At 41.8% G+C, this 27,329-nt stretch overlaps 1 protein-coding gene and 1 pseudogene across 3 annotated transcripts in view; one reads left to right on the forward strand and one right to left on the reverse strand.

The window, feature by feature from the left end:
• Positions 1-20,008, reverse strand: part of LOC148773956 (neutral amino acid uniporter 4-like) — a 32,334-nt gene extending 12,326 nt beyond the window's left edge. The window contains exons 1-5 of one of the 2 annotated variants that reach the window (XM_088832032.1): positions 19,783-20,008; positions 17,547-17,657; positions 15,228-15,455; positions 12,330-12,428; positions 8,037-8,206 (exon numbers count right to left, since the gene is read on the reverse strand). In XM_088832032.1, coding sequence (XP_088688158.1) covers positions 8,037-8,206; positions 12,330-12,428; positions 15,228-15,359 — 401 coding nt within the window. In that variant the 5' untranslated portion in view covers positions 15,360-15,455; positions 17,547-17,657; positions 19,783-20,008. The remainder of the gene's footprint in view (positions 1-8,036; positions 8,207-12,329; positions 12,429-15,227; positions 15,456-17,546; positions 17,658-19,782) is intronic. The other variant, XM_088832033.1, reaches the window with a different exon arrangement.
• Positions 20,009-20,437: 429 nt separating this feature from the next.
• The window catches only part of LOC148773957 (ferroxidase HEPHL1-like), a 125,150-nt pseudogene continuing 118,258 nt past the window's right edge, over positions 20,438-27,329 (forward strand). The window contains exons 1-3 of the transcript XR_016036280.1: positions 20,438-20,583; positions 25,079-25,198; positions 26,884-27,005. The product of XR_016036280.1 is annotated as a ferroxidase HEPHL1-like (transcript). The remainder of the gene's footprint in view (positions 20,584-25,078; positions 25,199-26,883; positions 27,006-27,329) is intronic.

Consider the following 27,329-nt stretch of genomic DNA (forward strand, 5'->3'; position numbering starts at 1 on the left):
GAGAAATGTCTGTTTAGGTCTTTTCCCCACTTTTTGACTGAGTTGTTTGTTTTTCTGGTATTGAGTTGTATGAGCTGCTTGCATATTTTGGAAATTAATTCTTTGTCAGTTGTTTCATTTGCTATTATTTTCTCCCATTCTGAGGGCTGTCTTTTCACCTTGTTTATATTTTCCTATGCTGTGAAAAAGCTTTTAAGTTTAATCAGGTCCCACTTGTTTACTTTTGTTTTTATTTCTGTTACTCTGGGAGGTAGGTCATAGAGGGTCTTGCTATGATTTATGTCATTGAGTGTTCTGCCTATGTTTTCCTCTACGAGTTTTATAGTTTCTGGTTTTACATTTACAACTTTAATCCATTTTGAGTTTATCTTTGTGTATGGTACTTAGAAGTGTTCTAATTTCATTCTTTTACATGTAGCTGTCCAGTTTTCCCAGCACCACTTATTGAAGAGGCTGTCTTTGCCCCATTGCATATTCTTGCCTCCTTTGTCAAAAATAAGGTACCCACAGGTGCATGGGTTTATTTCCGGGCTTTCTATCTCATTCCATTGGTCTATATTTCTGTTTTTGTGCCAGTACTATACTGTCTTGATGACTGTGGCTTTGTAGTATAATCTGCAGTCAGGAAGGTTGATTCCTCCAGCTCCATTCTTCTTTCTCAAGACTGCTTTGTATATTCAGGGTCTTTTGTGTTTCCACATGAATTGTGAAATCTTTTGTTCTAGTTCTGTGAAAAATGCCATTGGTAATTTGATAAGGATTGAACCTGTAGATTGCATTTGGCAGTATAGTCATTTTCACAATATTGATTCTTCCTATCCAGGAACATGGAATATCTGTTTATCTTTGATTTCTTTCATTAGTATCTTATAATTCTCTGTGTACAGTTCTTTTGTCCCCTTAGGTAAGTTCATTCCTAGATATTTTATTCTTTATGTTGCAATGGTGAATGGATGGGATTGATTCCTTAATTTCTCTTTCTGATTTTTCATTGTTAGTATATAGAAATGCAAGCAATTTCTGTGAATTGATTTTGTATCCTGCAATTTTGCTAAATTTACTGATTAGCTGTAGCAATTTTATGATAGTATCTTTAGGGTTTTCTATGTACAGTATCATGTCATCTGCAAACAGTGAGAGCCTTTTCTTTTCTGATCTGGATTCCTTTTATTTTTTTTCTTTTCTGATTGCTGTAGCTAGGATTTCCAGAACCATGTTGAGTAACAGTGGTGAAAGTGGGCACGTTTGTCTTGTTCCTGATCTTAGGGGGAATGCTTTCAGTTTTACACCATTGAAAATAATGTTTGCTGTAGGCTTATCATATATGGCCTTTACTATGTTGAGGTACGTTCCTTCCATGCCCATTTTTTGAAAAGTTTTAATCATAAATGGGCGCTGAATTTTGTCAAAGGATTTTTCTGCATTTATTGAGATTATCATATGGCTTTTATCTTTCAATTTGTTAATCTGGTATGTCACATTGATTTGCGTATAGTGAAGAATCCTTGCATCCCTGAAATAAACCCAACTTGATCACAGTGTATAAGCTTTTTAACCTGTCTTCAACAACATAAAACAACTTTTAAATAACAAATGGAACAACTTAAAAGGTATTTTAAAACTCAGTGTCAAAGTTCTTGAAAGTTAGAACATAGGTTCTATTCTCTGTATAACCACTCATGCACTTAGGAGGGGATAGACACTTATTAAATATTAGTTAAATTAATATTAATGATAAAAATGGGTGTGAATAGTAATTCTTGAAACTACATTTAATCAATATCACAAATAACAATACTTGAAAAATAAGATGACTCTTGCTTGAAAACAAAATCGGTTATACTGATAGCTAAGAAATGTAATATCTTGGTAAAGACCAGAAATAAATATATATTTTTTAAATAACTACTTTGCAGTCAATATATAGAATCAGATGATAGGGGAGAAAAACAACTAAATGTTCCAGTGAAAACACAAGTTTTGAAAACATTAGAGTTCAAAAATGACAAAGTTTCCCTTCTTTTCCCCATATTGGCTAATAAATCAACACTTAACCTAAACTTATCTATACAGATATGAATACTTATTTTTTTAAGTTAATCTGGGAAATAAGGGGCTGACTGATTCTCTCGAGGTTGAAAACAGAAGCTATTCTTGGAAATAATCTAACAATTCACTTTCCCTCTTGGACTTTTCATGATCCTCAAGAATCTCAAGTGTTCAGCTCTGTCAAGAAGTCTTTTTGAAAAACAGCTACAGTCCAGATCAAGAACTCACCCCATTCTAAGCTAAAAATAACTAAACAGGACAACTAACTATTTATTTAGTGATGCCATGGTTGGATATGGTATTACTGACTCGATGGACTGAGTTTGAGCACGCTCCAGGAGATGGGGAAGGACAGGGAAGCCTGGCGTGCTGCAGTCCACGGGGCCACAAAGAGTCAGACACGACCGAGCAGCTGAACAAGTGTTACCCAGTATTCACCACTAGACTGGATGCTTTAAACCGCGGGACGTTTGAGGAGCGTTCCCCAGAATGTAAGCAATATGAAGAGGACCTTCTCTGCTCGCTGCTGCATCTCTAATGCTTGGGAAAAGCTCCAAGTACATAAAACGCATACAGCAAGTATCCGCTAGATGACAGATGAATTTGATAGACGCCCTTCTTTTTTAACTTAATAATATTTTACTGTGATGAAAAAAGAAGACAGGCAGAAGAAAGGAAAGGCAGAGGTCATTTCAGCCAGGATTCCTAGATATAGGCAACTTTAATATTAGAAGAATATCATTAAGAATTTCTGAGGGTGAGAATGGAAGAAAGAGTTCAGAATATACAAATCTTCTTTATCCTGTTTCCTTATATTTCTCTACATCTTTATTTCCTGTGTCTCTTGGTGAGTCCATTCTTGCCTAAATATTTTCATCTTAGGTAACAAATTCCTCAGAGGTCAACTCCCAGATTTCTTGGAAGGATCAATTAAGACAGCTTGATTATCTGCCACTATTTTTCAGCTCTATTTCCCAGAATATTCAACCTCCTATTTCCTATATGCTATAAACAGGAATTCAGGCCTAAGATTCTTTTCTGTTTTGGGGGAATGTGAAGTCCCAGTTCATTTATCTAAATAAATTAAAATATCTACCCCACATCTACCCTGTTCTTACATGCTTCTCTCCTGTTTGAATTTTCCCTATCCAATGTGTGCTTCAAAAGGATTCCGAGAGATGGAAGAAGTCACTTCACTGCTTCTCAATGTCTGTTTCTCTGAAAACTTAACATACCCTTGATATCTCTTACGAGAAGAACGTCTGCTATTTGCGTTACTCTAGTGGACATCCTGGAAAAACACTGCCAAAACACCATTCAATTAAGACCAGCAGTTACAGGGGAAACACTTTTATACCCAGAATACTACTTAACGAACACTTACGAAGTGCTGAACAATGTGCATCACAAACCCAGAAATGCAGGTATCTGCCTGCAGGTGCCCATGTTTTAGCTCAGAACCCTGAATTCACTTGATTGCTTAGTCGCTCGGTTGTGTCTGACTCTGTGAGGCTCCTTGGACTGTAGCCTGCCAGGCTCCAAGAACACTGGAATCGGTTGCCATTTCCTCCTCCAAGGGATCTTCCCGACCCAAGGATCGAACCCACATCTCCTGTGTCTTCTGCATTGCAAGAGGTTCTTTAACCCCTGAGCGATCGGGGAAGCCCAATTTACTTTATTATCATCTTTAAAATATACCCTTTACTTCAAAAGCTAAATGCACTACCTTAAACAATATCACTCATAACTAGTTTTAAAAGACGATGCCTCACTAAGATTGAAGGTAATAAGTAATTAATAACATGGAGTCACTCTAATCCATACTTGCTTTATTCTGGGACTGCTCTCTAATTCAACCTTTTCTTGTAGGGATACCCCACATGCGAAGACTTGACTCACTGGAAAAGACTCTGATGCTGGGAGGGATTGGGGGCAGGAGAAGGGGACGACGGAGAATGAGATGGCTGGATGGCATCACCGACTCAATGGACATGAGTTTGAGTGAACTCCGGGAGTCGGTGATGGACAGGGAGGCCTGGCGTGCTGTGATTCATGGGGTCACAAAGAGTCGGACACGACTGAGCGACTGAAGTGAACTGAACTGAACCCCACATGAACTCTGAGACTTTAAGTCAACATGGCATCAAAAGCCCTTTACAGTTTCTCATGGCTGGTAGCTGGATTCCCTAGGCTCCTGTGACAGTCATTGGCTTTCATATCTGAGGCAGGAATTAGGTGGGCTCCTGCTTACATTTGTTAGGACCAAAAAAAGAAAACAAGAAAAGGGCTTCAGGCTGGACACTCGACAGCTAGCCTGCTGTTTGCATTTCCTGAGACAGGAGATGGGGGGGCTCCAGATTATGTATTTACAACCAGCCTTCTCTTTGCACTTTGAAATAGAAATGACAACAGAAACAGGGAAAACAGCCAGGCTATGTCTTCTGTGGACACCTTAAGGTAACAGTCATGGCAGAAACAGGGAGGGCTAAACCCTGTTTGCGTAAAGGATCAAGAGGTCTTATCTTCCCCATCCTTGGGGCAAGGGAGACATTGAATATGTGCAGGAAAGCTCCTCGGGGTCAAAGGAGGGGCACCCCCATAGTATGTGATGCCAAGGCTGCCTTATAGTCCTCTGGGTTGGAATCCACACCAGAAAATGGATTCCGGCCCAGGACTGGCGGGCTACAGTCCACAGTGTTGCACATGCCTATGGGGAAGGGTCCTAGGGTAGGTCAGGTGTGGAAAAAGAAACCAGATAATTGGCCCAAAGAAAACAAAGACCCAGAAGAACGGCCCTGTATGAATGCCTTAACGGCCTCTTTGCAATGCTCCTCCGCGCTAAGGGGGACACCCCACCCCTTCCCTCTGGGTGTGCATCTCTGCCTCACTTCTATCTCAGCTACACAAACTTTCTCCATTCGGCCCTCCCACTTGCGATTGTGTTGTGTGTCTAATAATAAACTTTGTATCTCTTTTCACAGTTTTTGCCTCCTTGAGGAATGCACTTCAATCGGGGCAAGAGGTTCTAGCCTCTAACTCTTGTTGATCTAGTGGCTAGTTTCATCCAGGCTCAGTTCAGTTCAGTTCAGTTCAGTCACTCAGTTGTGTCTGACTCTCTGCGACCCCATGAATCACAGCACGCCAGGCCTCCCTGTCCATCACCTCATCCCATTTCTGGGCAGGGAACTAAGATCTCGCTTCACATCAGCGCTCACTGCTGTCTCTCCAAGATCAATACCCAGCCAATAAAGAGTACACTACAAATGGCAACCCACTCCAGTATTCTTGCCTGGAGAATCCCAGGGATGGGGGAGCCTGGTGGGCTGCCGTCTATGGGGTCGCACAGAGTCGGACACGACTGAAGTGACTTAGCAGCAGCACACATTCTCTAAACTGCTCGGCCTACTGCCTGAAGCACAAGAAGGGGAAGGAAAAGGGGACTCATACATAACAATTCAAGATAGGAATCTCTGAGATAACCCCATGATTATCCTAGTCCAAACTTCTCATTTTGGAAGATTATCATTATAAAAGACAACCGCCTTCTCTCCAGTATCCCTCAGCCATGGCTAGTATTTTAACTGTCCTGGTTGCAGAGAACTCGCTTCCCAATGCAGAAGATGTAAGAGACGGGATGGGGTGGGGGTGGGGGGCTTGATCACTAGGTTGGGAAGATCCCCTGGAGAAGGGTATGACAACACACTCCAGTATTCTTTCCACGGACAGAGAAGCCTGGTGGGCTATAGTCCATTGGGTCGCTAGGAGTCGGACATGACTGAAGCAAGTGAGCACACACGCACAGCTGCAGACCATAAAGACTGTAGGCCACAAAAGGCATGTCTGCACAAGAAGGTGTTACTCAACAGCAGTTCTCTAAAGGGGAGTATCTTGACTTGCTTTCCTGTTTTGTACAGATTTTTGCTTCCGAGGATACATGGCTCCCCCTTCTAAATAAAAAGCAGGTGTCTAACCAGGCTTTCCTGAACAGAAACTATGATCTTGTCGACTAAAAAAATAGTCACAACATGAAAGTGGAGGGTTGTTTTATTTGATAGTCTGTTTTTAATTAAGGCTTATAATGAGTTCCTTTCTAACTGGAGAGCCACAGCAATTAGGGAACAAGTCTAAGGTGGGAAGTGGGTGCAGAAAAAGGGAAGGATTAATTAGAGCCACTGCAGGGACAGTACCACCCCCTCGAGGTTTAGCTGTGAAAACCAAAAGCATGCCCTCCACCTCCATGTCCACTGCTACTTCGCCAGGTTCCCAGCTCCCTGGGGAGAGGAGCGTCTTAACTTGATGCGCAGGCACTCCCATCTCGGTATCTTCCCCCTTAAGACTTTCTTTAGATACGTTTGTGAATAAGGGTAGGGGAGAATTCTGAGATGTTTCCCCACCTACATCTTATACTACTTGTCAACTTTACTTATAAATTTGCTTTTAGGATTTAGTCTAAACATTACTTCAAGTGGAGAAATGTATGATTCTGTTTTCTAGACACTGTACTATCTTTGAAAGAGAAACTAAACTACCGTAATTCTTAGCCTTGATCCTCTTATATTAAGCTGTTTGTCTATACTCCATACTAAACTATTACAAAAAAGAAAAAAGGAACACTTTTGAAGGAAACAAAATTATAATATCAACTATAAAACAGGTTAATGAAATAAATGCAAAACAGTCACGTCTGGTTTGTATTCAGGTCTCCACCTTGAAACAAATGTATAACACTGAAATGGTTCCATCTTGGAATGCCTTCCTAAATATATCATAGCTAAAGTAAAACTGTAATTAAAAAAAAAGATAAACACACGGCATATGCGAGACTTGTGCAACTGGAAACTACGCTAGGGACTTTCTCCCTATCATAAACAGTTCCCTACACACACTTATTCTAACAACATTTTGGCCTCCAATGAGGACCCAGGGTTCACATGACTACTGAATAGCAATCAAACTCTCATCAGGAAGCCAGTCAAAATATTTAAGGTTTCACAGACTTCCATCCAGCTAAAGGAGCCGCATGATATTAGGTCAGCATTTATTCTTTGCATTTATCAAAACTAAGGAGTTACTTTCCATTTCATAAATAAGGGAGCGAGTCTACATCATAACCACTGCCAATATCTTTATTAAATCTCCAAAGATCAATCTCTGGAAGAAGAAAAAGACTCTACATATTGCTTCATTTAGAAGAATATGGTTCTAATATTAAAGAGAATATTAAGATATACCACACTATTTACAGTTGACCCTTGATCAATGCAGGGGTTGGGGTCTGACCCTGCATATAACTTCTGATTTCCCCCAAACTTAGCTACTAATAGCCTACTACTGACTAGAAGCCTTACTGACAGTCAATTAACTCATATCTTGTATGTTACAGGTACAACTACATATATTTTATATATTCATGACATACCTTTTTTATATTTCTAGGCTATGCAGTTTGTGAGTTTTTTCAAATTGTCATGAATCTCAAAAAATTTTCTAACATGTTAACTGAAAAAAATCCATATAAGTGGACCCATGAAGTTCAAACCCCTGCTGTTCAAGGGTCAACTGGATAATGTGTCCTGTGTTCAGAAAGGACTCAGGCACATACAGTATTAAAGCTGACCACTAAAACCATGAAGGCCATAAGTGATGGGTTATATGATTTTATCAGAAACCCAGAATGTTAGATTTTTGGCAGGAGGATAGTATTAAATTTTTTATTAAACTGAGTCCATATTAAAAGAATTCATGTTTCACCTGTTATCCAAATTTGGAACAACCTGTAATTTTTAATATTTTAAAAATATGCCACAAAAAGTCAGATGATCTCCTCTGAAGATTATGAAAAAATTTAGATTACACAAATAAAGAAACCACAGTAAAGATTTTAAATGTTTAAATCATAAAACTAAAAATACCCCTTTATCATAAAACACTAGTAAATTATATTTATAAAATATACAAATTAGGTTAAGAAACTCTTGTCTACCTACCACACATCTTGGGGAAGATTTAAAGTGATGCTGCCTTTGATATCATCGTGGAAACACATATATCCCAAAGTAGCTAATGTGACATACAGCACTGTTACAATCCCCGTGCCAATATTCAATGCTTGAGGGAAGCGTTTTGATTCTTTCATTTGATTTTCCAGTGGAAGGACCTAAGAAGAGAATGCAAGTAAATGAAAACAATATAGCACCCACCTGATAGGTGCCCAGATTAATCTTTCTATAGTATATGTAACACATAATCGTTGATGTATTTTTCTAAATATTACATATTTTTCCACACTACAGATTTTTTAAATTCCTAAAATAAAAAGATTTGAAATCAGCCCTTCGCAAAACTGTCAGGTATTTTTAAAAATAAACTTTCTACTTCGGAATAATTTTACAGAAAAGATGCAGAGATAAACAGAAGACTCCCACACACTCCTGACCAATTTCTCCTTTTAACATTTCACACAACCAAAGCACATGTGTTACAACTAAGAACCCGTATTGGGACATTACAATTAAACTCCAAACTTTGGATTTCACCAGTTTTCCCACAAATGTCCTTTTTCTGCTCCAGGGTCCCGGCCAGGACAGCACCATGCATTTTGCCATCATGTGTCCTGAGTTCCTCGGGTCTGGGGCAGTTTGTTGGTCCTTCCTTACTGTTGATTACTTTGACAGTTTCGAGGAGCATGGTTATGTATTTGGCACACTGCCCCTCTATTAGTTGTCTGATGTCTTTCTCATGGCCAGATTGGGATTATAGGTTTCAGAAAAGTACACCATGGAAGTGTGATGCCCTTCCTAACACATGCTGTCAACATGATTCATCGCTGGTGAAGTTCATTTTGATCCCCTGGTTAAGGCAGTGTTTACCAGTAAAGTTCTGCTTATAAAGTTCTTTCCTTCCTCCTTATACTCTATTCATTGGAAGTAAATCACTACAGGCAGCCCACACTCCAGGGACTGGGGGGATTAAGCTACAAGTCCTCGAGGATAGTATCTACATAAGCTATTTGGAAATCTACCCTGTGTGCTTATTTATTTAATCACATATATGTATTCATAGGGATTCATATATATTTGTTTTATAGTTTACTACTGCTTATTTTGTTACTACTACCATTCCAGCTTCGGTCTTCATGAGTTCTATCCGGTGAGGTCCTTTGTCCTTTTGATGTGCATCTATTCTTTCGTTTTTTGAGCACTTCCCTACTTTCTGCCAGGGCTTCCCAGCGGGCACTAATGGGTACAGAACCTGCCTGCCAGTGCGGGAGATGCAAGAAGCGGGGTCAACCCCTGGGTCAGGAAGATCCCTGGAGAAGGGAATGGCAACCCACTCCAGTATCCTTGCCTGGAAAACACGGGACAGGAACCTGGCAGGCTACAGTCCATGGGGTTTCAGAGTCAGACACAACTGTGCAACCAACACACACACACACACATACTCTCTGGCACTACAATATGCTCCAGACACACCTTGAATTTACTTGCTTCCGTCCTGTCATCAGCCATTTCTCCAAAAATCTTTGTTTCCTTTGCTGGAGAATCAGATTTAGAACTCAAGATCAGGGTGCTAAGTGGGCTCAGTGCTCCTGGGTGCCACTGCTTTCAGCTCTCTCAGCAGACACAGTTAGTAGGCACGCGTACACGCACTGACCCAAGTACACACATGTCTGCAACTGCTTCTCTATCTATCCATGTGCATCTGTCGTCTGTCAGTTTAATGAGACGAAAGTGTGAAGTGTGAAAGTCACTCAGTCGTGTCTGACTCTTTGCAACCCCATGGACTCCTCTGTCCATGGAATACTCCAGGCCAGAATACTGGAGTGGGTAGCCTTTCCCTTCTCCAGGGGATCTTCCCAACCCAGGGATTGAAACAAGGTCTCCTGATTACAGGCAGATTCCTTACCGTCTGAGCCACCAGGGAAGCCCCAATGAGATGAATAAGTATTTACATTATTGGGGGGGGGGGCTTTTTTTAAAAAAAGGGCCAATTTAAAAGTTAAATTTGTAAGCAAATCTCTGGAGGTTTTGGGCATACAAATTTGACCACACAGTAAAAGACACTAAGTAATAATAAGTATTTACTGAGTGTTTACAATGTGCCAGGTATTTTTCTAAAAGCTTAGCATATAGGATCTCACACAGTCCTCACAATAACCTCATGAGACAATAACTAATATTATCTCCGCTTTTCAGGTGAGTTGGGTAGGTCCATGTGAGAACTGTGAGTGAGTAACAGAAAACGAAGAGTACACGAGTCGTATGCTCAGAGAAAACCCAGACTGAAAGGGGAAGCTAAAGTCAGGATGGTGCCAGTGCAGCCAGGAAAGGAGGAAGGGAAGGAAACGGACACTACGGAGGCTCCATCTGCGTGAAGCAGCGTCACCTGTTTCACACATAACCTCATTTATGGAGCTGATCTGGGGAAATACAAAAAGAAGACTCAACACGTCTTAATTGCTGACTGGAATGGGGAAACCAGGGACCCATTGAAAAGAAATACTCCAGTGTTTCAAGTTTGAGCAACCAAAAGTAAAACTAAAAGAAAGAGAGAAATGAGAAAGTGAAACTGATTTTATACAAAAAAGAAAAAGTATGTGTCAGACTTCAGAGTTGTTGAATCTGAGATGTCAGAGGAACAACACGTAACTGGAAATGTCCAATAGCTTTACTATAGCTTACTAGTTAAAGCAGAAATGAAAATCTACAATTATGTCTCTAACAGGGATAAATGGAGCTTCTAAGAATTAGTAAGAATTCTGTAAAGGAGAATTCAGAGAGAGCAGAAACCCAACTAAAATCGCATAAAATCGTCTCAGTTCTATTTTGTCTGTGGTTCATACAAACAGATGTTTATCAGTGGTTCTGCTCCCACACCAAACATCAGACTATGAAATATAAGCTATGGCCTTTCACTGTTCAGTTGCTAAGTCGTGTCTGACTCTCTGCGACCCCATGGACCGTAGTACACAGGGCTTCTCTGTCCTTCACTGTCTCCCTGAGTTTGCTCAAACTCACATCCATTGAGTCAGTGATGCCATCCAACCATCTCGTCCTCTGTTGCCCCCTTCTCCTCCTGCCCTCAATCTTTCCCAGTATTAGGGTCTGGGTCACTGGAGAAGGACCAGGAAGAAGAGGATGGCAAACCACTTCAGTATTGCCCTGAGAACCCCATGAACAGTATGAAAAGACAAAAAGACATGGTCTTTTGACCAAGATCAGATGTAGTAGGGGGGCTTCCCGGGTGGCACAGTGTCAAAGAATTCACCTGCCAACGCAGCACACACAAGAGACGCAGGTTTGCTCTCTGAGCCGAGAAGATCGCCTGGAGGAGGAAACGGCAACCCAGAGCAGTATTCTTGCCCAGAAAATTCCATGGACAGAGGAGCCCGGCAGCTTACAGTCCACGCGGTCACAAAGAGTTGGACATGACCAACTGACTGAGCACACAAACAGCAATATTCTATTTTGCCCAAATCTATACATTCTAGGCTTTCAATGAGTGGGAAGCACCTTTTTAAAATTTTTTGGCCACACCACATGGCATTTGGCATCTTATCTCCTCAACCAGGGACTGAATCCGCACCCCCTGAACTGGAAGTTTGGCGTCTTAACCACTAGGCCACAAGGATGTCCCTGAACTGGAAGCATCTTGAATGGAAATATTTAGGATCTCAGAATCCTCACAATGTTTGTATCTCTTGGTAGCTTCATGATAACATCATTTCACAAAACAAATGATATGTATAAATCTAAAAAGAATTTATGTTTGACCCTTCTTATGTAATAGTAAACTTTATAACAATTTCAATTCATTTCTAATCATCTAGTCTATAAGATATGACATTTGGTTTCTGTCTAAATATAACCCAGACTTGACAGAGTACAGTGAATACAGATCAGACAAAACTAACCATGAGTTAATGGTTTTTGAAGCTGGGTGATGCTTACAGAGGAGTTCATCACACTATATAGGTTTGAAAATTTTCACAACAAAATATTAAAAATCATCTATTCTAATGCTCTCATTTTACTTATTAAGAAAATTATCCAAGATAAAACATGGATGAACTCCTGGTTAGTAGAGGAACTAAACTGTAATTCAAGATTATCATACCAAAATGCAAATCATTTTCTAGGAATACAAAAATAGAAACAAACAACAACAACAACAAAAAAACAAACCAGAAACAGGAAAGAAAACCATGTATTTTTAAATGTAAGTAAGTCTCTGTGTTGACTTAAGATTTTAAAAAATAATAATAAAGACTAAATCCTTACCACTCCTATGCCTTCAAAAGCGAATACAGCAGTACCAAAAAACAGGGGGTATTTTTTCCAACCAGCCACTATTGGAAGGTTGTGGGGATCTGGCATATTCTGGAGAAGAAAGAAAAAATAAGATAAGTTACTTACTTGTTTGAAACAATTTAAAGCAGAAGAGTGAAATCATATACTTATGAGCCTCACCCTAGCAAATGTGGATTATAAATGTGAATAATTCTTTCAATAAAAAGTTTAAGCATCCTATGTTAAATGTAGCCAAGCTGTCAGGATTCTACTGCCAGAAGCAATTGTCTCCCGGAGCCCATATGTTCCAGCTGAGCTAAACGCTCCTGATTACTGCTTCCACCTGTAAGGCCCAGGCTGTTCTCACCGGGCATGGCTCCTGCCACAGCAGGAAACACGCAAGCACATTCAACACCTGAGCTGACAGCCATGCGATCAGTTATCAACCACTGCTGGCAGTGTCCAGTGAAACTCATCCCACTCCACTTTCACTGCTCTTTTGGTTTCTAGGACTGCCCAACTGTGGCTTTCCGCCTCATAGCCCTGCGTGGCTCCCCAGCTCCTGGTTTCGGTGTTTGACTCTCTGACCTGACGACTGCCTTCACCCTCATTATTTGTGCACAAGCCTGGACTCTGGCTTCGATGACTTGGTCTGACTCACAGAGCCTTGTTCCAACCCTCACTATCTGGAGACTTACAGTCTGCACATCTTGTTCAAGATGTCTGGGTCCAAAGTGGCTAGTTCTTCCAGCTACCCCAAGTCCCCTCACCAGCCTGTGTTCTCTGCCTTACCAGACGGGAAGTGGAACTCGAGGCCGGTGAAAAGGATGAACAAAGACACTGAAGTGTGGCAGCACAGGGATAACTGGGGAAATAAGAGGGGTCTGCTGCTGCTGCTCAGTCACTTCAGTCGTGTCCGACTCTGGGATTCTCCAGGCAAGAACACTGCAGTGGGGTGCCATTTCCTCCTCCAATGTGTGAAAGTGAAAAGTGAAAGTGAAGTCGCTCAGTCGTGTCCGACCCTTAGCGACCCCACGGACTGCAGCCTACCAGGCTCCTCCATCCATGGGATTTTCCAGGCAAGAGTACTGGAGTGGCTTGCCATTGCCTTCTCCGAAGAGGGGTCTAGAAAAACCTTTATTTTCTTGGGCTCCAAAATCACTGAAGATGGTGACTGCAGCCATGAAATTAAAAGACGCCTGCTCCTTGGAAGGAACATTATGACCAACCTAGACAGTGTATTACAAAGCAGAGACATCACTTTGCCGACAAAGGTCCACCACCTGGTCAAAGCTATGGTTTTTCCAATAGTCATGTGCGGATGTGAGAGTTGAACCATAAACAAATCTGAGCGCCACAGAATTGACGCTTTTGAACTGTGGTGTTGGAGAAGACTCTTGAGAGTCCCTTGGACTGCAAGGAGAGCCAACCAATCAATCCTAAAGGAAATCAGTCCTGAATATTCATTGGAAGGACTGATGTTGGAGCTGAAGCTCCAATACTTTGGCCACCTGATGTGAAGAACTGACTCATTGGAAAAGACTCTGAAGCAGGGAAAGATTGAAGGCAGGAGAAGGGGATGACAGAGGATGAGATGGGTGAATGGCATCACTGACTGGATGGACATGAGTTTGAGCAAGCTCCAGGAAGTGGTGATGGACAGGGAGGCCTGGCGTGCTGCAGTCCATGGGGTTGCAAAGAGTCAGACATGACTGAGCAACTGAACTGAGAAAACCTGAAGCACAAGTAGAACCGTGCGACATGATGGTGACACATGACGAGAAACACGTTAGGGTCAAAATGGAAAATTAAAATGTGTGGGCTGCTGGGTAATACCAAACTGTCCTCCAAGGCTCACAAGCTTCCCTCCACCTAAGGAACATGCGTTTCTGCTCCACTAACTCCTCGATGTCCAACCAAGGGGTCAGGAACTCTAGAGAATCTTAAGAGGTCTTCCTGCTTCTCCTCTTCCACTCACGTGCGCTATAACAACGAGTCCATGGGCTTTGGAATTCAGACAGGGCAAAACAGAGACTCAGCATAAGAGAACTCGTCTCGGAGTGCTAATGGAGAGTTTAGGACAACTACTTTGGCAGCAATGTCTAAAAAGTCTAATTGCATCAGGAAAGAACAAAACAAGGATTCCCTACCTTTTTTGAGTCATTGGCCCCAGTGAGAGATGAAAACTATACAGCTGCCCAGTGGAAAATGCACACATACATATAGAAACACTGAATCTTATCAATAATTTTAAGGGATTTGCAGATCCCCTGGATCCCCTCAACAGATTATTTTAAGGAAACTGAGTTAAATATCTCCAGACTACTGATGATGAACTCAGTTGCGGTCACTGCAGAAAGAGATTACAGCCCAGGGTAGTGGCAGTGAGCTGAAGCTGCAGTGGCAAATAAAGCTTCAGGCGTGAAAGAAAATCATAACATCACAGCTAGACTCCCATCTCCTGTGATTGGTTTAAGTCTTAAAGGAATAAACAAGACACTGATGAGTTCTTTTTTTTTTTTTTTGGATTTTTTTTTTTTTTTTTTGATGAGTTCTTTATTTCCTGTTAGGCAGTGTACTAGGGCAGGTTCCTGAATCTCACAACTCTAGGGCAGGCATTACTATGTTCTGAGGCAACACCATACAGCTCAGAAGCATACTGACCAAGATTCAAAACCAGATCTGACTACAAAGCCTATGCTTTCATCCTCTATGCCATATACTTCTTCAGCTAAGCAGTATCCCCCAAAAGAAAACCTGATTATCTCCTAGGTGACACATATGAAGTAGGGTCTTTACTCATCATCACTTTTACCTCTAAAGTAAAAAAAAAAAAAAAGTTTACTTGTTAAAAAACACACGACATAGTTAAAAACATGTTATACTTACCCTTACAACATACTGATAAATTATCACAAGACTGACAGCCATGGATATGTTGGCAAGGAATGAAAGCACAAACAGATTCTTGAGCTCACGAATGAAGACCAAAAGAATTAAAAATGGAAGAAAGCAAAGCATATATATCCTTAGGTCAATACTTCTTCTCTCACATGGACTTGATGAATTGGTACTATTCAAAACAAACACTTTACTCTCCAGGAACCCTTCGTGAACCTATACAGGATTACCAGGAGAATAAGGAAGAGGGAAAACAAAAACTTCCATTAACTTATAAGCACGAAGGAGAAATATAAAGAAAACTATAATCTATATACACTCTATGATAAATTCCTTTGCCATAAATAAAATACATAGTTTCAAGACAATCTAGCAACCTAGAAATATATATATATATATATAATTTAGGGATAATTAAAATAGAATAGTCTTCTTTGCAAAATAACTTTATCATACTGTGAAAACAAAGTTCACTAGAAACTTGTGAGGACAGACTTGCTAAACCACTTTGAAGCTCTGTGACTGTGACACTCATGATGCCTGCAAAGGCTCAATCTGCTTCTGAGATGATCAAAAGTAGAAGAATGCTTATCCAGAATGGCCATTGGGAGGTCTATTAACACAGTTTTTTCAAAGCAGAAAACAATCTCCAAGTGCCTTTTAGAAATGTACAGTAATCAAGATGCCCAGAATGTACAGAAATCAGAGCCCAATTTTAAAGGTATTCTATAAAGCAACTGTTGATGAATTAGTATCACTGTCAATAAATATTTATTAACAATCAGTTATCTTCTGCATGCTAGACAATAAATTTTTGTCAGAGCAAAAAGCTTCTATAAGATAAACCAACTTTACCTCAAAATTTATTCAGCTATTTCTATAAACCAATATTTAGCTTCCAAAAGAGATTCCATAATTTATAGTCTCCATATATTAAAAATTGTCCCTGATTCAATTAAGCAAATAGTCCAACTTACAAAAATAGAAATGAAATTATAGAGGACTTTAAAAATAATCTTAAAAACTCACAGAAGAGGCAGATTGTACTAAAATAAAAATATCAGTGAAAATCTATTTGCCCCAAACACTGTACCCTCCTTTGAACATAATGACATTATCACGTCTCTGAATATATAAATTAAGAACCAAAACTTATAGTAATAACAGAAAGTATTTTCTGAGTACTTTGTATGTGTCAGGTACTGAACTTTACTCTCCAGGAACCCTTCATGAACCTATACAGGATTACCAGTAGAATAAGCAAGAGTGGAGGAAAAAACTGCCATCAACTTATACTCATGAAGGAGAAATATAAAGGAAATTACGACTTATATGCACTGTGTCAAGTACTGAACTTGATATGCAACATCTCATTTAATCCTCAAAACAACTCTCTGAGGTGGGTGGTAATATTAATTTCCATTGTATAGTTGAGGAAACTGAGGTTTAGGGAAAGTAAAAAAGAAAAATCTACATAATATCAAGCCAGTAAGTGGTGGTTCTAGGATTCAAACCCAGGTCTGAGACCTAAGAATCTAGCGTGTGACAGGAACATGTTCACCTGAGCAAAACGCTGCAAGCCCTAAAGAGGGGCCTGCCCAAGGAGCCCCTGGTCACCTCCGCAACAGCCCTCTCCCCTGAAATATAGGACTGGGAGGCCAACAAGTCAGAGTACAGAACAAAATCCTGACATGATTAATAATGCAGGGGGTTAATTTCACCCTTACCCACAATAAGTAATATTTAGTGTCACTACAAATGTACATATCATCTTAAATCGCAGGGACTACACCTACTAGTTTTAAGTTATGTCGGCAACTTGTAACTCATACTGGACTAACAGACTCAGGTTATGCCATGTACCATTTAAGAAATGCACAGCTCTCATCTGTCTTATAATTGGCCATTAAAACTTTCTATTTTATCTTCTATAACTTGAAATAGAAGCAAAATTGATTGTTTACATCACTTGGCTTTTAAGAAGATATTTTATTTGTTGACCCGATTTTCTCTGTCATCAAATTATTTACAGCCAAATACTTCTGAAGTATAGGTATTCAAAGAAGTACCTCCCATATACAAGATGAGGTAATGATAGAGTTAAGCTCTACCAAGGATTCCTGGCAAGAGAAAAGTAGCCATATAACCAATTTTAAAAAGGGCTGTTTGAGTCGTTAGGTGCTTGGGAATTTCACATCGATTCTATCACAAACCTCTCATAATAATTTAGTATTCTTTGGCAGAAAGAGGGTTATAAGAAATTCTCAAGATTGAAAAATAAAGTAAAATAAAAATATCGATACATACCCAGAGCAAGATTCAGGTAAACATTTGAGTCCTTCGGTGCCCTCTAGAGACAGAGATTGGCTATCTAATAGGACTTCCTACGCTCTCACATGTTTACCAAAATGCAAAACACTGAAATAAATATTATAAGATAAAATTACTAAATTCAGTTGCTTCCATGTAGAGCTCAAATTTACTAAATTCTACAGTTTATTAACTTTTCAATTCAGTGATTTAATGGTTAAAATTCCAAAGGCAGATGATGTTCTTCAGCAAAGCTAAAATGCAGAATTAAAGCTATAATATGCTACATTTGCATACTAAATTTAAAATGCATAATGCATTGTATAAAGGCTTTCACAAACTTTTCATCAGCTGCGGCTCACAATAAGGCTATGAGGAACATGGGGAGATTTTGCTATTGTTCCTATTTTACAAATAAGGAAATCGAGGCTTGACCAGGAATAAATGGGTCTTATTCAAAGTTAAAACTGAGAGCATGCATCTGAATTCAGATCTTCTGACTCTGAAGTCCATAGTCTTTGGTATCACATTTTTTTTCCTCTGAATGTAACAGCCCTTCCCTATTCTTCATACCTACACACACTATTTTGTCTCTCTGAGCTTTTCGTGAGCATTTTAATGGAAGATCAGCAGGAAGCGACTATAACCATGATGGACCAGCATCAGTGGAAGCACCACAGTACCTCACCCCTGCAAACTGTCTACAGTGGTTTAACGGGCCCAAGAACAGCCATACAGCAGCTACAGAGCAAGAGACGCACAACTCCGTATGGGAACTAAACTCTTAATTCTTTGGTTCGATGTAATACTGAACCTTCAGTTTTAGGCAGATCAAGGTGGTCATAACCTTACAGGTTTTAACTGTAAAAGTAGTAGCAATTAGTATGGTTTAATCAACCTGTGTGTCTTTTATTGGAGACTGCTCTCAAACGTGAGGACGCTTCTGCAGAGAGGGGCAATCTCTGATGATGCTGTTTCAGCGATCATCTGTCTGCTCTGCTAAGGTGAGGCGCTTAGCACTGCTTTCAGCTTTTCTCACATCTGCCTCAATATCTTTTTCCATATTGCTCTTTGGGCTGCAAAACAACTTTCATCTTTCTATCAACTGCAAGCTTCTCCTTACCTTCCAGAGAGTCACTTTTTCTACCTGGTCTTCTTATGATATGTGCAAATGAGTTAAATTCTTTCATTCAGCTTTGGAGGCAACTGATAACATTTCACGGGAGAAAGTCACCAATCCTGAGCTTACAGGTATTTATTTTATGTACCTATATAGTCTGTGTCATACACATACTCACAATTAAAGTCAGACAATGTCCTGCCCTAGGAAGAACAGTAGTGTGGCAGCTAGGAGAGGCATTTACGTTTCTGCCTAATTCACACGGCCTGGGGCACATTGCTCATGCTCTATGAGACTTTGTATCCTCATTCATAAAATAAGCATAATACTTATATTACAGTGCAGTTGCAAAAATTAAAGGATATGTATCATGGTTTATAAATATAGGATAATAAAGCATTATGAGCATTACCTATAACTTTAAGTCAAGCTTGTTGGTAGCTCTCTTAGGGGATGATAGAAAAGATACAATACTACCATGTTGCACAATCCTAGAAAGGCACCATTTCCATTATATTCTATGTAAACGACTGCTAAAATGGTATATCTTCTCTTGACATTAAATAGCCTCTTAACTGAGTCAGTAATCCTAAAACTATATGACTTGAAGAATTAAATACTTGTAAAATCAAAAGCACATCATCTATGATGAATAATGCTGATAAAATCATCAACTCTCTTATTTATAAAAGAATGACTGTGACCCTTTCCATCATTAAAAATCTAAGAGGGGGGTTTTATCAAACTATGGCCCCCAGACCAAAACCTACCATCTATTTTTGCAAATAAAATTTTATAGGAATACAGCCACATATAATGTATTGCCTACAGCTAAGTTGAGACAGAGATCACATGGCCTGCAAAACTGAAAATACTTACTATCTAGCCCTTAACAAAAAATGGTTGCCAAATCTTGGTCTAAATATAAAATGAAGTTATCTTATACTTAGAAAAGTGAGTCAAGCATATACTTGAAAGTGAAAGTGAAAGTCGCTCAGTCATGTCTGACTCTTTGCCACCCTATGGACTGTACCGTCGATAGAATTCTCCAGGCCAGAATACTGGAGTGGGCAGCCTTCCCCTTCTCCAGGGGATCTTCCCAACGGGACTCACCTCACACCGCGGGTCCCTCGGCTACACGGAGCCAGCGAGGAGCGCCGGCGAGTTTGCGCGACTGCCAGGGCGCGGGGGCGGGCGGGGGCGGGCCGGGACTTCCAGTCCAGCTTCCCGGTAGCACTCAAATCAGAGAAGGCAGTGGCAAGCCACTCCAGTACTCTTGCCTGGAGAATCCCAGGGATGGGGGACCCTGGTGGGCTTCTGTCTATGGGGTCACACAGAGTCGGACACGACTGAAGCGACTTAGCAGCAGCAGCAGCAGCAATTTCATATATATGATGTATCTGGTAATCTAACTGCTGCTGCTGCTGCTAAGTTGCTTCACTCGTGTCCGAATCTGTGTGACCCCAGAGACGGAAGCCCACCAGGCCCCACCCCGTCCCTGGGATTCCCCAGGCAAGAATACTGGAGTGGGTTGCCATTTCCTTCTCCAATCCATGAAAGTGAAAAGGGAAAGTGAAGTCGCTCAGTCGTGTCCGACCTTTAGCGACCCCACGGACCGCAGCCTACCAGGCTCCTCCGTCCATGGGGTTCTCCAGGCAAGAGTTATTGGAGTGGCTTGCCATAGCCTTCTCCGGCTACCCAGAAGCTGGGCACAAAACGCGAGCGCGCAGCCGAGCGGGCGCAGCGCGCCTGCGCCGTACGTGCGCGCGCATGCTCCCCGCCCCCGCCCGCCCCCGCGCCCTGGCACTCGCGAAAGCTCGCCGGCGCCTCTCGCTGGCTCCGTGTAGCCGAGGGACCCGCGGCCGCTCCCGGCCGGCGCCGCAGCCTCCCGGGAGCCCTGCCCCGAGGTGTGAGGTGAGTCCCGGGTCGTGGAGGCCCCTTCCCGTTCGGCGCAGCGGGAAAAGGAGTCGGGAGCGGGGACTGAGGAGTTGCCGCCCGCGGCTGCCCGCTCCTCGGTCTGACCCTGTGCCGAGGAGGCACCGGCAGCCGCGGTCCCTCCTCCTCGGGGAGCGTTCTTCTCGGCACCGCCGAAACCAAAGGCTTGGGCGGCGCGCTGTGGAGGGGTGTCTCGGGGCTTTCTCGGGGCGGGCGGCGGGCCGGCGCGGCGCGGGGGCGCCCGAGTTTGGGGCTGGGCGCCGCGGCGGGCCGATGCCCGCGGACGGGATTGACCCTCTGGGTCTCCGCGCCCGCGCCCCCCCACCCCGCGCCGCGCCCACTCCGCCAGCCCTGGGGCTCGACCGGCGCCGCGGGGCCGTGTGGCGCTCCCGGGCCGCTGGGGGCTGTGGGGGGAGGACGCGGCCGAGGGCTGGGCGCGGGGGCGCGGGGGCGTCGGTTCATCCCGGGGCCCGGGCGGCGTCGCAGCATCTGGACTGCCTCTGTTTCTAGTCCTGAAAGTTGTCCCCTCTCCTCCCTCCCGTCAGTTTTGCAAAGTCTGCCTATTCCTCCTGGAGGCTTCCCCCTCTGCCCCCTTGGGGGCTCCGTGTGTTTGCCCTTGGGGTACGGCTGGAGGTTCAAACATGTTCTCTGAAATAAGGTGCTGTTAAACGTGTCAAGCGGAGAAGGCAATGGCAAGCCACTCCAGTTCTCTTGCCTAGAAAATCCCATGGACGGAGGAGCCTGGTAGGCTGCAGTTCGTGGGGTCGCTAAGGGTCAGACACGACTGAGCGACTTTACTTTCACTTTTCACTTTCACACATTGGAGAAGGAAATGGCACCCCACTCCAGTGTTCTTGCCTGGAGAATCCCAGGGACGGGGGAGCCTGGTGGGTTTCCATCTCTGGGGTCACACAGAGTCGGACACGACTGACATGACTTAGCAGCAGCAGCAAACATGTCAAGGCAATTTAGCATCTTCCTAGAGGCCTTTATCGGAGAAGGCAATGGCACCCCACTCCAGTACTCTTGCCTGGAAATTCCCATGGACGGAAGAGCCTGGTAGGCTGCAGTCCATGGGGTCGCGAAGAGTCAGACACAACGGAGGGCTTTCATTTTCACTTTTCACTTTCATGCATTGGAGAAGGAAATGGCAGCCCACTCCAGTGTTATTGCCTGGAGAATCCCAGGGACGGGGGAGCCTGGTGGGCTTCTGTCTATGGGGTCGCACAGAGTCGGACACGACTGAAGCGACATAGCAGCAGCAGCAGCAGAGGCCTTTATCAGAGTTAGGTGCCTTCCTCAATAAGGGAAAAAGGGGTGTTTTTTCTTTCTTTCTTAAAAGAGCAAAAGCATATGCCACTAATTTAGGCAGAGGAGTCAACTTGAAGTTGCAACATGTCTAGGAAGGAGGACAAAAGGTCTGGTTTTTGGCCCAGAATAAATGAAATTTGGAATTTTAGTTCCCTTCTGAATGTAGGCAGACAGAGCAGCAGAGCATCTCAGGAGCTGTAGAAATAAATGATGGCTCTATAAGGTTGGTCAAACAAGATCTTATTTTATAGAAGTAGTTTGGAGAGACCTGTAATGTGTATTTACGGGACTTGGGTTACTTGGCAAAGCCAATATCGCAGGAGCAAGGAAACAGAGACTTGACAAGGGGGATGTTACCTCCCTCTTGAGCCTTCATTTAGCCTTTAGTGGTGTGCTGACAGTCAAAGGGATAGAGAAATCCATAGTTCTGTTATTAAGACCCATTTACTCCTCAAGATAATGCTTTCCATCCGTACTTTTTTTTTTTCCCCATCCGTACTTTTAAGCAAATCAGTGCCATCTTTTCCCTCCAGAAGAAGAAGGAAAAGAACAAAAAAGTGTTTGTTTGAAGTCCCAAACCCCAACATAGAGGTAGTAAGATAGGAAAGTGATGTAAAAGCTTAAGTGGGCTGGCTTGCAGGGATAGAGCTGAAAATAAAAAATAATTGAGATGCAATTCTTCTTACAGTGTTGCTTTTTCTTTAGTGAAATAACAGGTTCTTCCTCTCCCCCCCTCCCCCCAAATGCTTTGAAACTGTCAGGAAAGTAAGGTAATAGTAAAGTAAGTAAAGTAATAAATAAAGTAAGTAAAGTAAGTAAGTAAAGTAATAGTAAAGCCTACCAGCCTACCTTCTCTTTCCTCCTCCTCCGGTATTTATTTTTTTCTCATCCACTAATATTCCCTGCCTCTACGTCTCTCCCGAATCCACCAGTGCCCTATTAATAGAAGAAAAAAGGACTGTAGGTTCTTTCATCCCTTTTTCATCTTAGGTGCTGTATTCCTCTGAGCTTTGTTTTGTGCTTTGAACATTGAGGTGGATTTCTGTAGAGACATCCCCAGCCATGATTGAGATATTTGAAGTAGAGAGCCTTGCGGGGAAGATAAACAGTAAAGAGCACATTCTTTCTTTGTGTAGCACAGTGCTGTGAGAGCGTCATCATTGGGCAGAGAGAGGGGCTTTTAAATTCCCTGTAAGTCCTCTGTTGCCCACTTCCCAGGCAAAGAATCTCTCTCTCCAACTTAAGTTTCGTATGTGTTAGTAAAACGATGAGATTTCATAATGAAAACTTACTCTGAGCATGCTAGTTTGTTGATGTTAGACTGCTGTTGACTTTATTTTCTTCAGGAGACTTGTGATAGGAAGCAGTTCTTAACTGTATCTTTCCCTTCTTTCACAGGGAAGAGCAGTGTTGGCCTCGAGTGTTTTTTAACCCCTAAAATCTCTAGAATTAGAGACGTTTAAAGCTGCACATGGCCACAAAAAGTGCAGTAGTCGAATGAAAAGCAAGACTTTGAAATATGTATGAGAGGAATTGTTTAGTGTAGATTTGTGAGAAGAAGGGTTACAGCGTCTTGAGGAAAGAAGTGAAGGTTTTTAATAGGGGCATTTCCAGAAGGTTAGGAATGAATGTTTGAAGAGTAACAACTCCCCTTTGACTAGAAAGCAGTTTTAACTGACTGTTGCATCAGAAATGATGAATCTGTCTTTGAGTTACAGTCTTTGAGTTATGCTGAGAACTAGCAACTGTTTTGGTGGATCCAAGGCATGCACTGTGAATGAAGTTTGAGAAAAAACAACTAGGCTAGTAGGCCTAAAAAAATCTTGGTCCCCAAAGTTTATCTCATTAAACTAATTTTATAGTCAAAACATGCAACCATGCTAAAGGGGGGAAAACAATCAGGAGCTTGATATTAGAGCATTTTTTGAACACATTTTAATGAAAAAGGGAAACCAGGCTGGAATTTCAACCTGTTGTTTTTTTTTTTTTTAAAGTCCAGATTCTGGCCATCTTTCACCTTTCCAGTTTTGCTTTTAGTTTTAAAAGATTTTCTGCTTTCTCTAGTCTTATATAATTTGTAAGATGGACTGGCTTTTGATGACTACTGTTCATTTTAATTTTGAGCTTTAATGTATTTGATTTTCCTGTATTTCTTTAAGCCCCATTGCTCAGCACACTGGAAATTGGATTATCTTTTGTAATCAGTAGACAACTAGACGGACTTTAAAAATTAGATAAAGTGGCAAAGTGATACCTTGAGATTACTGAGAATCTAGGCCCTAAGATTTAAATATGGAGCTATATAAACTTCAGCAACCAGAAAGCAGTATCCTGAGAATGAATTTATATAAAAAAAAATTAGATATGGAAAACAAAAGGCCAAAACCCACATGAGTTTTCGGAAAAGAAATCTAGCACTTTGAGCAGCGATATGCTCTCCGTGTGTACTTTCCTGTCTGACAAGATGATGATTTCCTTGAGAGAAGAAGCTTCAGAGGTAGTGATTGCTAATCCTTATAACGCAGTCTTGGAAAACTCTGAAAGAAGACAAAAGAATATCCTCCTGTTCCCATTGTAGCCGGTGTGTTTGAGGCAACCTTTAATTTCTGAATTGGAAAGGCAAAATGTTAGGTACGTTTATAGTGTCTCGAGATAAGTAAATCTAAGCTGAGAAAGATGAAAGGAATCACTTTCTGTACAGAAGTGTTGATTGGAATAGACTTGCTAACATCTTTGGTTGCAGGGCCTCGCTGACAAGTCCCCAGGGCCCACTTTTGTCATGGTCTCTTCTGGGATTCAGCCTGCTTTCTTTCCTCTTCACAGTTGCCCTCTCCTACTTTTCCCAGCTGAGTTCTTTGGGTCTGGCTTTGTAGCCAGCCTCTGAAGACAATCTTCCAAGATTGCGTCCCCTTTATTGCTGTTCTTCAGGACAAGTACTCACCTTATTTTAGGGGCTTTTACTTTTTATCTTCACAAGAGAACTGGTAAATTGGGGAATGTCAGATTGCTGATGTTACACATTGATAAAAATTAAAGTGTAGGGTTGAGTGTATCTAGTCCTTTTTGTTTTCTGATGAAATAATCATCAGGTCATTTAATCTGAAGTTAGTTTTCCCACATATCTTATATTGCTCTGTAAAGAACTGAATGTCTCTTTTCTCAGGGTTGCTGCTACTGCTGCTGCTGCTAAGTCACTTCAGTCGTGTCCGACTCTGTGTGACCCCATAGACGGAAGCCCACCAGGCTCCCCCGTCCCTGGGATTCTCCAGGCAAGAACACTGGAGTGAGTTGCCATTTCCTTCTCCAATGTGTGAAAGTGAAAACTGAAAGTGAAGTCGCTCAGTGGTGTCCGACCCTTAGCGACCCCACGGACTGCAGCCTACCAGGCTCCTCCATCCATGGGATTTTCTAGGCAAGAATACTGGAGTGGCTTGCCATTGCCTTCTCCGTTCTCAGGGTTAGGGCATGGAAAACTGTTTCCAGACCCTTCATTTTCTACTGGTCCTTGGCGCCTGAGACTGTTCCCTCCAGTTAATCCAGCCACTCCCTTTCTTCAGCTGAGATTCTGCAGATTTCTATAGTCAAAGATATAATATCAAAAAGAACGCACAACATCATTTAACCTTTATGTAATCAGCTGCTGTATTCTGTCAGTATTTCTTGGTTTCCTCCATCTTCTGTGTCCTGCTGTCTGAAACTTACAGCTTCTTCAAGGATGGTTCTCTTAGGAAAAAGGATTGTTGCTATCCATGCTCATGTGATCCTGCTTAGAAGCATTTATTTCATTAGATTATTGAAAAACAATTTAGAATATATATCAACTTTTTTTTTTAACTGTGCATAATATTTGGTTATGGACAGTTATGGCCGAAAGTGAAGAGGAACTCAAAAGCCTCTTGATGAAAGTGAAAGAGGAGAGTGAAAAAGTTGGCTTGAAGCTCAACATTCAGAAAACGAAGATCATGGCATCCGGTCCCATCACTTCATGGGAAATAGATGGGGAAGCAGTGGAAACAGTGTCAGACTTTATTTTAGGTGGCTCCAAAATCACTGCGGATGCTGATTGCAGCCAGGAAATTAAATGACGCTTACTCCTTGGAAGGAAAATTATGACTAGCCTAGGTAGTATATTAAAAAGCAGAGACATTACTTTGCCAACCAAGGTCCGTCTAGTCAAGGCTATGGTTTTTCCAGTGGTCATGTATGGATGTGAGAGTTGGACTGTGAAGAAAGCTGATCGCCACAATATTGATGCTTTCAAACTGTGGTGTTGGAGAAGACTCTGGAGAGTCCCTTGGACTGCAAGGAGGTTGAACCAGTCCATTCTAAAGGAGATCAATCCTGGGTGTTCATTGGAAGGACTGATGCTAAAGCTGAAGCTCCAACACTTTGGCCACCTCATGCGAAGAGTTGACTCACTCCAAAAGACTCTGATGCTGGGAGGGATTGGGCTGGGCAGAGAAGGGGACGAAAGAGAATGAGATGGCTGGATGGCATCACCGACATGAGTTTGATGTGGCATGAGTTTGAGTGAACTCCGGGAGTTGGTGATGGACAGGGAGGCCTGGCGTGCTGTGATTCATGGGGTCGCAAAGAGTGGGAGACGACTGAACGACTGAACTGAACTGAACTGAATATTTGGTTCAGCTGAGGTGTGATCTGATTTTTTTTCAGTATTCAGAATCAATTTTTGACCCTTTCTAAGTTCATCATCAGTTTTGTTTTTTTTTTTTTTTTTGCTTTTCTTGCTGCCTGTAGTAGGGCATTTTTGTGTCTTGGCTTGTTACTTAATCAACAGTCAGTAAACATTGATTCAAGTAGTAGTATTGTCAGCACACATTTATAGATTTAGCAGACTTATTTTCCCATACAGAAATAACGTGGGACAGATTTTAAAATAACATTTCAGCATTTATAATACTTTACTCCTTTTTTGTTTTGTTTTTGTTTTTTGACCTCGCCGTGCAGTTTGTGGGACCTTAATTCTCTGACCAGCGATCCAACTCAAGCGCCCTGAAGGAGAAGTGTGGAGTCCTAATCACTGGATTGCCAGGGAAGTCCCTAGAATATCATATCTTTAAACAATTCAGGTAAGTTTTATTCTGTTTCACGTATGTATATTTCTGACAAAAGTGGGAGACTATATTCTGTTTTGTAAACCATTTAAAATTTTAGTTTTCACTTATTGTATTGTTACTGTCTTTTCACATCCGCATATACAGATCCTGCTCATCAGTTTTAGCGAGTGTGTTATGTGCTGATTGTGCCGTAATTTAACCAATTCCTTGTTGGTAGACTTTCAGTTTGTCTGGGTTTTTATTTTGTAAACAGTGTTGTACTAACATTTCAGTTATACATCATGTGTACTTGTGTTTTCTTTCTTAGAATAAATTGTAGAATAGGTCTGCTGAATC

Source organism: Moschus berezovskii, chromosome 25 (genome assembly GCF_049115385.1).
Source record: "Moschus berezovskii isolate FMDL1 chromosome 25, NW_MosBer_1.0, whole genome shotgun sequence".
In the NCBI taxonomy this organism is placed as follows: Eukaryota; Metazoa; Chordata; class Mammalia; order Artiodactyla; family Moschidae; genus Moschus; species Moschus berezovskii.